The sequence below is a fragment of the Euleptes europaea genome, chromosome 3 (assembly GCF_029931775.1).
Source record: "Euleptes europaea isolate rEulEur1 chromosome 3, rEulEur1.hap1, whole genome shotgun sequence".
Lineage (NCBI taxonomy): Eukaryota > Metazoa > Chordata > Lepidosauria > Squamata > Sphaerodactylidae > Euleptes > Euleptes europaea.
This window is the reverse complement of record NC_079314.1, coordinates 42,034,195-42,046,584: the sequence shown is the minus strand read 5'-3', so window position 1 is coordinate 42,046,584 and position 12,390 is coordinate 42,034,195. Positions and strand designations below refer to the sequence as shown.

General features: G+C 39.6%; 1 protein-coding gene across 1 annotated transcript in view; it reads left to right on the top strand.

The window, feature by feature from the left end:
• Positions 1-9,622, top strand: part of BEND7 (BEN domain containing 7) — a 54,690-nt gene extending 45,068 nt beyond the window's left edge. Inside the window, exons 8-9 of the mRNA XM_056846845.1 lie at positions 2,070-2,120; positions 9,291-9,622. Coding sequence (XP_056702823.1) covers positions 2,070-2,120; positions 9,291-9,334 — 95 coding nt within the window. The 3' untranslated portion in view covers positions 9,335-9,622. The remainder of the gene's footprint in view (positions 1-2,069; positions 2,121-9,290) is intronic.
• The last annotated feature ends 2,768 nt before the right edge of the window (positions 9,623-12,390 follow it).

The following is a 12,390-nucleotide window of genomic DNA, read 5'->3' as shown; positions in this document are numbered from 1 at the left end:
ATTGGGATTGGGGGTCATATTTGCAACTAAACTGCAGTTGCTACAAAACCTTTAGGGTGGTTCTGTTCAGGTCTCTTTTTTGGACTAAGAAAACATAAAGCTGCTTATCCCTGTGAACTTGCCTGAACCATTTAAACGGCTGTCTTTGGTTTGCTATAAGGCCAGGCAGATATTTGTGTGCCCGCACACTGACATCCTCTGTCACATAAGCCAATTCTATGAAATGCTACTTATGCCAAAATAAGTATATTCTGTTAATGCTCAGAAGCTTTAACAGTTTCAAATTCTTCAGCAGATGAATAGGGAGGAACTGGGTTTTTTTATTTAAAATGGCTTTTTTAGCTTTGCCAGTGTTTTTCAATTACATAGTTGGGTGATTTATTTGACCACACTATCCAGTTTCAAGCTTATTTGGCCCCTTTCCTACTTGCATTTGCAATGGGAAAATATCTGGCTGAGAACATTAAAAAATATTTTCCTCAAAGCTATTTTGTTGATTAGATTCTAAAACTAGTGCTGCAAATACTCATTAATGCGACAAGCATCATTAATGCTACTTGTTCACAACTGGAAGTCATCTTATTTCGATCTCCCCCTTCCCTCCAACGTTTTGGTTATTGATTTGGATTCAAAATCCTGGACTAGGTGGGATGGTTTTGCATTTGGCAAACTTGACTGTAAAATTGGCAGTGCTTTTCAGGGTTTTTTTAGTCAATGAAATATATGTATGTCAGTTAGCTTCTTTGGGCATGTTCAAGGGGTAGAGAACTGGACGAGGAGGGGGTGTTCTACAGCTTGCTGCGTGAAGAGCCACCTTCTTTTCCCCTGGTGCTTCCTTTCAATGCCATTCCATCTGTTTAGGGCTTAAAGAGTAAGCATGGAGGCAGCAACACATATCCAGCACAGGTGGGGCACAGGAGGGGGAAGGACGGCTTGGCCTTACTAGGATTTGACAGAATTAATCTGTTCTATTTTGCTTAATGAAAAATGCAGTGAAACTTGAAAATTACATACATTTCCAGTAGCTGATATTGTAAAAGATGTGGTTGGTGTTTATGTCAGGAATACAAGATAGGTCTAAATGTTTCTTCAGTGGAGGGACAATCAACATCTCAAGTGAGGGGTAGAACTGATTTTGTTGTCTGGATACTGAAATCCTGATCTGCATAATGGCAGAAATTCAGCAAGAATATGAGTATAAAAATATAATGTGTTCTTGTGTCTTTGTTTTATACTTAGCCTGTGAAAATCAGTTCCCAGGTTTCAATTCTTGTTCTTCTCCAATATGACCAAGGATCAGAATCTCTATAAAGATGGCATTAAAAAGAAAAAGGGGCTATGACTTAGGCAAAATGATTGAACTTGTCAATACATCCCATCAAATTCTGTGGAACAAAGTAAATGTTCTGCTTTTAAGGATGCAGATGAAGGCAAGATAAAGCCTACCCTAGATATGAGCGATGTGGGGTGTCTGGCTGGCTTTGTGTTCCTCAATTGTGGCCTTGATTACATCCTTGGTCAGTGGCTCTTTGATACAAAGCAAACTGGCTCCAAATCCAGTAGACCATGGAGGGGGACCTGTCTCCTATTCCCACATACATCAGGGTGATGAGAAGAAAGGCACAGGTTTATGGGCTAATTGTGGCTACTTTGGGGACACTTGGTAGTACCTAAAGGCCCACTTTATTATGAATTACGGTGTTCAGAACTAGTTCCACCACTGAACCCCCTCCTCATAAGCTTCGGGTTAAGTTGTTTGTAACCATCATCTTGGCCAATATTTGTAACTTTTTCAGAAGTCATTGGCTCATGATTGAAGGAGGATGTTGGCCTGGACAGGCATTGTGCTGATTTGACAGGGCAGTTCTTTGTACAAATTTGAAAGAATAACTGAAATCCAATTATCTGTAGGGTCTGAATGAGCTGTGTATTTATTTCACCTGTTGTTTACATGAACGTCCATTGTTTTCTTTCCCATCTTTTTTTTAAATTACTGTTTTACTTAATTGCATAAATATTTGTTTATATATTTAGGAAAAAATAATATTTTGTGTCTTATCTATATTTAGCAGAGACAACAGACTGTGATGAGATATTGGACACTTCTCTACTACAAACAGGTAAAAAGCTGTTGATTAACAAAAAGTAGTCTCACTACTCACAAATGTAGTCTGCATTGGTTGGGTTGGTTTTATGGGATTTTGGTAGCTGGAATGCAGCTGAATGATACCTCTTATTTTAACTTGTTTCCTTTGTCTATAGGCACTGTCACTAGATATGGTTCCAAATCTCAGTCCCCCACCACAGGGAGGGAGGCTGTACTGCTGTTTCTCTAGGGACATGGGGAGATACTGCACCTGAGGCTGGTGTTCTGAAGCTTGAAAAACCAGAAGGGGGCTTAACTTTATTTTATTTTGCTGCCAAGTTGCAGCCAACTTCTGGCACCCCCTCCTAGGGTTTTCAAGGCAAGAGGCGTTGAGAGGTGGTTTGCCAGTGCCTCCCTCTGCATAGCAATCCTGGACTTCCTTGATGATCTCCCATTTAAGTATTAACCAAGGCGGACCCTACTTAGCTTATGAGATCAGATGAGGTCTGTCTAGCCTGGGCTACCCAGTCAAGGCAGATGGTAGCTTAGAAGGAGGTGATTACTACAACTTGTCCTTTTGGACAAGGGAACAGACTCATTGTTTCTCTTATCAGTTGAGTGCATTTTTGTCTTGCCATACCACTACAGAGCTCAAGGTGGCGTACCTGGTTATCTGTTCCCCATTTTATCTTCACAACAAGCTTCTGGGCTAGTCCAGGCTGAGGGGGTGGGGGCGATGGACCCAGGTCTCTCTGAGCTTTCTCTTTTGCCCCAGTCCTGCCATTCTAAATCGGGTTATGAGGAAGATATTTAGTAAGGAACTAGTAGCATGAGATTTGGTTCCCTTCCTCAATCCATCAAGATTGTTCCCTTCAGAGCCAGCGTGGTATAGTGGTTAAGAGCGGTGGTTTGGAGCAGTGGACTCTGATCTGGAGAACCGGGTTTGATTCCCCACTCCTCCACATGAGCAGCGGAGGCTAATCCGGTGAACTAGATTTGTTTCCCACTCCTACAGATGAAGCCAGCTGGGTGACCTTGGGCAAGTCACTCTCAGCCTTACCTACCTCACAGGGTGTCTGTTGTGGGGAGGGGAAGGGAAGGTGATTGTAAGCCAGTCTCCCTTAAGTGGTAGAGAAAGTCAGCATATAAAAACCAACTCTTCTTCTTCTTCTGCCAGCTGCCATTTGTGGTCTGCAGGCGCCCCTGAATAATTTTGACTCCACTGGGCTACCAAGTGATTAGCCAACTCCATACATATTCTGTGCTTCCACTCAAATGCAAAAAAGTGCAGAATTTAGTAGCAGTCATGGAAGTCAGTTTCCTAAGGTTCTCAGCTTCCGTATTATAAAGAAAAGCAAATTTCTGTAGTCTTTATAGCTGTGGACGATAAAGACAGAATAAACTGTATGAAATATCAAAAACTCAATAATACATTATGGAAAGTAAGAGAATGTAGACTTTAGTTTGCATCATTCCTTTTTCCCTTTTTTTATTTTTTTGTGCTGTCAAGTCACTGCTGACTTATGTCAACCCTGTAGGGTTTTCACGGCAAGAGACATTCAGAGGTGGTTTGCCATTGCCTGCCTCCACATGACAACTTTGGTATTACTTGGAGGTCTCCCATCCAAATACTAACCAGGGCTGACCCTGTTCAGCTTCTCAGATCTGACGAGATCGGGCTAGCCTTGGCCATCCAGGTCAGGGTGTATAATTCACACAGGTCTAGAGTTCGGCTTTTTGTGGCATAAGTTTGAATTGCCTGGGCATAGTATTTTTGTTAGCATGGAATACTCTTATGTTCCAGCAAGAGGTGTAGCTGACCTCCTGAGTTTGTTGCTGAAGTGCACTGCCCCTGTCCCTTGGATAGTAATTTGTGTATAGAGCAAGTATGCCTCAGCCTACTGGATGCTAGGGGCAAACGGTTAGAGGCCTTCACCTTTGGGGCACTACTTGTGCACCCAGGCTTTTCACTGGGGGGATGATTTTTTAAAAATATCTGTTACAATCTGTTCTTCGCCTGAGGACTCTTAGGAGGATCATCTATGCAGCCAAATGTTTTATGACCCTAATTTGTATGTGTTTTAATAGTTTAGAATTCAATTTTTTGGGGAGTCTGGGCTTTATTAGCTGGTTTTTAATGGTTGTTAATTTTGACGGCTTTATGTTTTTATTATTTGATCTTCTGTTTTGTGAGCCACCTTGAGCAGGTCTCTAAGGAGGCAGCATTTAAATGTTTTAACGAAATATAATCTGGGTGGCTGCTGTTGAATGAAGCGCTGGGCTAGGTAGACCTTGATCTGATCTATCAAGGCAATTTTTCTGTTCCTACAATTTATTAGAAAGTATATGGAATGTCTCTCGTGGGTGGTAATAATCGGTTCCCTTTCTGTGCTCTGGGCATCTCACTTTTTCTGGAAGCTTTCCAGAATTTCTTATTCAGGAACCCTACCAAAGATATGCCTGGCAACTGTAGGCTCATGTCAGTCCCGTTTCTGCCCAGCAGCTCAATCCCGTGCATGTTTACTCAGAAGTAAATCCCACAGTCCTGGGGAACTTATTCCCAAAGGAATAAGGTTTGCAGTCTGAGTATTACCATTAGCACCAATACCTTGCATAATTTTAAGTTAAATGTTAGGTATTAATTTTATCCATGACTGAAATGCCACCAGTTCTGAGTCCAGTTTTACAGTCACATGAAGCTTATACATAATTTCTGAAGAGGTTTAATAAGTTGTCAGTGTAATACGGCTACATTTGTTCCTGTAAGGGAGTACACTGTTATCAGAGGAGGCCTAAAAATACTACAGGAATAAGTGGTCTCATTCTTGTTTTAACCTAGAATTGTAGTTCCAAAAAAAGGTGCTGGGGCATTTTAATCTGCCATGAGGTGTGCTGCAAGGAATAAAATTATTACATGAAGATTTTATGAGACCCAAGTATTCACCCATCAAGAAGGCTGTGTGCTGAATCTTTGTATGGTTTACTTTTCTGAGCGTTTCTCCTAATTGGCCTTTGCTAGCAGCTGGTACTTCTGCTGCATCTCTGCCTTTGGTATGGTTAGATCATTTAGTGTCTCACAACAAAGAGAATTACCCACCCTTGGGGAAGACTTCAGTTATGTCTCTTTGTGAGTTACTGCTATTTTGATTCAGATAAAACTATACCCCCGCAACCAGAAGTTCAGGAAGCTGTCGTAGAAGGAGTCATGGATTCATGCTAGCGGCTGCTGGATTGGGTTTGTCCTGCTGTTTTGTAAACAAGTAGGCTATACATTCAATGAAATCAAGTGATAAAACTTTTCCCAGGCTATAGTGCTTCAGGGCATTTTTTTTGGGGGGGTACATGTTAGGATGTTGTTCCCTAAAGTGGGGGATTCAGAATTATTAATTATATTAAATTATTATTATTAATAACAATTAATTAATTAATCAAGTCGCAACCAACTTATGGCAACCCAATAGGGTTTTCAAGGGAAGAGACTAACAGAGGGCTTTGCCATTGCCTTCCTCTGCATAGTGACCCTGGTATTCCTTGATGGTCTCCCATCCAAGTACTAACCAGAGCCAACAAGATCAGGCTAGCCGGGCCATCCAGGTCAGGGCATATTATTTATAATTAATTGTTAATTATTATGTTATTAATTCAGAATTAGCAGTCCATGGCGAAGATATGACTAGACCTTTTCTCTCCAAAATTCTAGTTTTCTATATAGACAGGATTTTTTTAGATGGAAGGGTATGAATTTAAAATGCATGGCCCTCACTTGCTGCCAGAAGGCTAGAAAAAGCTGGTTAACTGGCGAAACATGCTCTCAGATTACACAGGTTGTAAAGATCTTTTCTATCCTAACATTATTTTCCACGAAACAATAGGAACAATTACATTAATGAAGTTGTTATAGAAGTTTACCTTTTCATTGGTTTAGTAATTTTATTTAATACCAACCAGAATTTATTTTTCTAACTTCCGCTTCCTCTAATGCAGTTTTATAGCACTCATTTTTATGTTATTGGAGACTGAGTGTGACACATAGAGGTGGTCCCATTGGTAGAGAAATCCTTTGCCAGTTGTCTTATTTTGGTCTCTCCCTCAAGATCTTTAGTGCATGGAGACTGGGTCATTGAATCCTGTGTTGAATCCTTGGAATAAGAGGACCAACACATTACTGACTCTGTATGTATCTTCATCATACATGACTGTTCAGGAGAGAAGTGGGTGGAGTGTTTTAAATAAATGAATGCTCCTCCCTCTCCCAACTGGATTTTCTTATAAAAGGGGTATTATACCATTTGTCCCCACTCAGCTGGTGCAGCGGTCATGCCTCCAAAGGACACATACATGTAACATCCAGTATCCCCAGGTTTGAGTTGCAATCTCAGTATCCCAGATAAAATCAGTTGACTGCGTGGCCCTGTGCTCATTGGATTTTACACATGTGTGTTTTAATAACATATGGGATAAAAAATAAGGCCAAGACCAATGGTGCAAAATAAAGTAAAAAATATTTTATTATTCAGTTAAAATCCCCAAAATTCCCTACACGTTTCACCAACAGGCTTCTTCAGAGGAATCTGTAATATATAATATGTAATTACATTACTGAGTTCTCATAAATAATGGTTATTTAATGAAAATTACATAGTATTGGGGAATAGTATAGTATGAATGAACTTGATCTTGTTTGCCAGCAACACATCCTTACACTTTAGGATCTTTTTCTACCTCTTTCATGACTGCCCTTCCCAGTCTCCGTCTCATTCTGATTTCTTTGTTGCAGTCTCCCTTTTGGTTGATGATGGAGCCAAGGAATAGAAAATCTTAAACAATTTCCGTTTCTTTGCTGTTGGTCTTAAAGTTTTGTAATTTCTCAGAAGTCATTATTTTTGTCTTCTTGGTGTTCAATTATATTCCTGCTTTGGCACTTTTTGCTTTAACTTTCATCAGGAGTCGTTTCAAGTCTTCACTATTTTCTGCCAGTAAAGTGGTATCATCTGCATATCTCAAATTGTTAATGTTCCTTCCATCAATCCACTTCAACTTAATCTAAATCTAATCCATCTTTCTTTATGTCATGTTGTGCATACAGATTGAACAGTGAGATAAGATATCCTTGTCTGTGCTAATTGGACACCGTTCTGTTTCTCCATATTCTGTCCTAACAGTAGCCTGTTGCCCAGAGTATAGGTTGTGCATCAAAACAATTGGATGTTGGGGCACACCCATTTCTTTTAAAATTAGCTATAGTTTTCCATGATCCACACAGTCAAAAGCTGTAATCTGTGAAACACAAGCTGATTTTCCTCAGAGGTTCTCTCGTATGCTCCAGTAAGCAACGTACATTTGCAATATGATCTCTAGTGCCTCTTGCTTTTCTGAATATAGCTTGAACGTCTGGCATTTTTTTGTTCCATATATGGTAATAGTCTTAGTTGTAAGATTTTGTTCATCACTTTACTCATGTAGGAAATCAATGCTATGGTCGGATAGTTGCTACAGTCTTTGATGTCTCCTTTTTTCAGAATTGGAATGTAGGCTGAGTGTTTTCAATATGTAAGCCATTTTTTTTCCTAATATTTGTTGGTATATTCTTGTTAAGGTTTTGATGGACTCTGTTTCTGTGGCTTGGAATAGTTCTATTGATACCCCATCTGCTCCTGGTGATTTGTTTCTCCCAATTGCTTTGAGTGCAGCTTTCACTTTAGTTGCTAAAACTGCAAGTTCTTCTTCAAAAGATTCTTCATTTGTAGTTCTTTTCTATTCCTTTACACTGGTTATTATAATAGTTCTGTTTGTCTCTACATGCCATTTGCTGGAATGCTGCATTTAGACTTCTGATTCGATTTTTGTCACCTTTTACTTTTGCTTTTCGTCTATTTTTAGCAATTTGAACAGTTTCATCCGTCACCCACTGAGGCTTTTCATTTCTTTTGGCCACAGGAATAGTCTTTGAGCATTCTTGACCTTGAGGTTAGGACTATTGTGACATGATCTCCATGTGACTTCCCTTACCCAAGCATTTTCAACTTGAGCTAGTGCAGCAGCAACCTGCCTCCTGACAGACATGGCTTACTTTTCAACCCACCCAGTACTAGTCTTCAGGATTTGCAGGGCCTTCTCTTCATCTTATAAGCATAGTTCCAATGTTGGATTCAAAGAGGAGTTTGCTGTAGGGGCAGTAGGGTTTTTTCTGTATTGTCCATGGCTGACATAACTTGTTGCATGTATAATGCAACGACGTGATGGTTTTGTCTGGAGAGTTAGTCATGACTGTAGAGCATTAAGATATAGATGCCGTGTTGGATTTTCAAAATGGCTGCCTTTCTTTTCCAGAACCTTATATCTCTCCTACATGTTTATGCCACTCCCCTTTCAAGAAGCTAAGGGCAACACACATGGATTTCCATTCCTCTGTTTTATCCTCACAATAACTTTGTGAGGTAAGTTAGACTGAGAGAGAGTGACTGGCTCAAGGTCACTCAGCAAGTTTCCATGGCAGAGCAGAAATCTGAACTTACTCTGACTGCTACACAACATATACCACAAATACAATATCCTTGTAATTCCAAGTTTAATACTTACATCAGAATGCGAGTGAATCTTATGAAGTTTTTATTTACCCTGTTCCACTGTTTAGAGAGGCATAGTTTATCTTCCCTTATCTGTTTTCCAAAATCCCATCTTGAGTACTTTCTAGATAAGCCCTAAGACTCCCTCTGGAGGCTGATTTTTGACTGGTAGAATTCAGATTTAATCCAATTTAAAACATAATTGGCTTTATAACATTTGCATGCGGGATAGAAATGTAAGTATGTTCATGTAATATTTCCCCATAAATTGGCAGTTAAATTCAACATAGTTTATAGTGGGCCCTCCCATTTCTTGTAGGTTATAAATTCAGTGGTTCTTTGTTCTCTATGTGTATAACATTTTAAATTGAGGAAAATCTAGTTTTTCCTTGCTCCTCCAACTTTACACACCCTCTTTGTATTTATGAGAAATACAAAATCCCATGTACAAGATTTTTCATTTCCTTCATAGCAATAATACGTTGTGTGATTGCTAATGGCAAAAGAACTTTATAGTGTTCATAATTTGTGTCTGCGTTACAGATAATGCGGTTAATTCCTTAAATTTCAGATCATGGGTTTAAGATATATAGTTATTCCTTGAACTCTCATTTAAAGTATTAACTTATCTTTTCCAGGTAGCCTCTTTGAAGCCACACATTGTGTACCAGTGTTTCATTAGCAGAGCCTCCACCTTTAAGTCTCAGCAGGATACCAGCAACCTTTTCAAACTACTTCAGAATCCATATTCTACTCCATCATGGCCTCAGTCTTGCGTTCTTTTCATGCTTCTGTAAGTGGGATAATAAAGCAACCAAATCAATTCCTTTATTTTTAAATGAGAATAGTCGTGTTCAGCAGCAACGATAGTTTGCAGTTAATCTGGTAAGCACTGTAATAGAACAGATTTTGCCTTTATTATTGTATTTTCCCACATCAATGTATGCATGCTGGCTATTTCTTTCATCTCCAGTTAAGCATAGTTGGAAGCCTCTTGTCCTCCCCCACCCTTTTATACAGGACCAAGAAATTACCAAATTTCAGTGAATCCATAAATTCTCATTTGTTTTGGAACTCTCTCCCACCCCCAGGTTTGTGATTCCTTTCATTTCCAAACATTCTTATCTGAATCAGATGCACCCTCAGTGTACTTTGCTGTAAGAACCCCATTATTGATTCTCCGGGGTTGCCTGGTGTCCAGTCCAGAGCAAGTATTTGTGAATGTGAAATGGCTTGTGTTTGATACTAAGGTTTTTCAGATATTTGACTTGGCAGACTACATTGTAGAACACACTCCCCCCCTCTCCCCAGCATTCAGCCTGGCAGCTCTGCCTAGTAATTAAAAAAAAAAGTTTTTTCAAGAGCAAATGCTGTCAATAAAAGCTCCACAATATTCTTATATTATAACAAAGCTGAGCAGTGATTTGTAAGTCACTTTGAGCCACGAGGGAAAGCAGAATATAAATATTTTAATCAATAAAAACATATGTTGGAGCCGTAGGGAGTACACCATCCCAGCTTGAGTGGTAGAGGTTAGTTTTCATACGAGTTTGTATAGCCTGTGGGGATAGTCCATTGAGAAGAGGAGAACGGAGTGAGAGCAGTGTATATATGAATATCCACCCTAGTAGCCCTTACTTTTAGGAGCCTGTCCAGCATTCCACCTACACCAGGTACAACAGAAGTTCTAGTGCATCATCTCCCTGACCTATGTGGCTTTTATATGCTTACCCACCCAAGGACAATTGTCCTGTAGTGGAGGGAGAGGATGCACATGGACTTGATTTCTACAGTCTTATTTCTTCCCTTTAAGTAGGGAGAAGAATCCTGCATGTTGAGGTTCCACACATATGGACTTCTAACTGCATGTACCCTCTCCTTTCCCCTTTCAATGACAATGCACAGCCAGGTCTGAGCCCACAACTTTCTTTTTCCATCTGCTGTCTACTCCCCATGTGAGTAACCATCATCAAGGAGGAAAGGAAAGTGGTTATAATCACTGGGAACATGCCAGTTATCCCCCTTCTGCATCATCCCCTATCCTGCATCAGTTCTGAAAATGCCCAAAAGGCCTTTTTACCGGAGTCCACGCTCTCTATTGGAATACCTCAATTAGATACTTTGGCAGTTGTTTTGCATTAGGTCAGGGGCAGTTCTGGGAATGACCGAGATGCAAAAATATGTGCCATGTAGTCCTGTCTGTGCACCATCTTACAGAACAGTTTTTAAGAGGAAGGACGCAGATGGTCACATCTGTCTGTAACTAAAGCCAAAAACAAAAGCCATATTAAAAAGGCTGAATACAATATCTTGCAGGGCTTTTGTTTTTGAATTTTTAAGGAAGTGTCTTAATCTACTTACTTTGTCATTTGCTAGCAACTTAGTACATATGTTGAGTTAAATTTCTTTCGAAAGGTCTTCAGTTGTCACCATTATATCCAATTCCTTTTCCATTCCTAGTGTAATGCAAGCATTCTTTCCCCCACCACCTATATTTTCAATTTATGTTTCTGCTTTCAAAAGGGAAGTTTGTCAAGAGTATAAAGCTATATACACTGATATTTACAGTTCATGCACTTAAACCTCACTGACACCATTTGAAACAGACATTACCTGTGCATTCCACTTATCTTCGAAGAACCAGGCTTTTGAGTATAAAGTTACCGTAGTCATATTTGTTAATGAATTATAAAAAACTGAGCACTTCATAGGTAGTCATCAGAAGCACACCAAGGGACAGTGCTATAGATACTTTTAAAGAACCTCTTGATATGTTTTACTCAGGCTGAATAACCACTTCTACTGCAGTTCAGTAACTATCGTTGGAATTTTAGAAGTAATGTGTCCAATTTATTATTGAAATGTGGCCATGGTTTCTTGAAGACAAGCTAAATGCAATGTGTGCTGCAGTCTTTAAAAGTGCATTTCCTCCTCAAAGACTGATGGGACTGCTTCTTCGTGAATGGAGCCTCTCAATCTCACCTTTCCGGTAAATCGACAAATAAGGCATACTCACTGTAACTGTTAACCAACAGAATCAACTTTTCTTTTGTAAATCTTAAAACGACAATTGTATTTGTGTCAACTTAACTGTGACTACTGTTCAAACTTTTATTCAGAAGTCTTTTTATAGGTTTTATTAGGAAAATCATTCCATATTTAGGTAAAAAAAGTGTCTCAATCTTATGTATATAAGTTTTATTAATATGTACATATTTAGCTATTTTTTAAATTACTATGTTCTTAATAAAACCAACAAGGGACTAGTTGTGAAATGGTGCATAAAATTGTGTTGTGTTTATCAATCTCTGGGAATCCTTCTTTGTCAACAATACAATAAATTGCTCTAATTCAACAGGTGTCTGTGTGTATTTTAGACACTTGACGCAGCAAAGGTGCCCCCTTCTTTGTCTGAATAGCCTGAAGCTTGATTGAATAATTGGAAGCTGGAAGTTCCACATTGACAACTCAAATGGTGTTATGCTGTGGGGTGCTGGCACAGCTGGGAACAGCCTGATGCTGTGTTGCATTTGGTTTGCCACCTAAGCCCATTTGACACCAATGTGTGGATGCAGTTAGGTACATAGTACCGTTCTAAAGTGTAGCATCTCCATGAAACTTTGCAAGTTTGATCCAGCAATTCACTGGGGGCGGGGGGGCTTTGACTATTGCAGTTCTTCCCCACAGAAGCAATTTCTGATCCTGGGAAAGTTTATTCCACGTGGGCTGAGAGGCTGG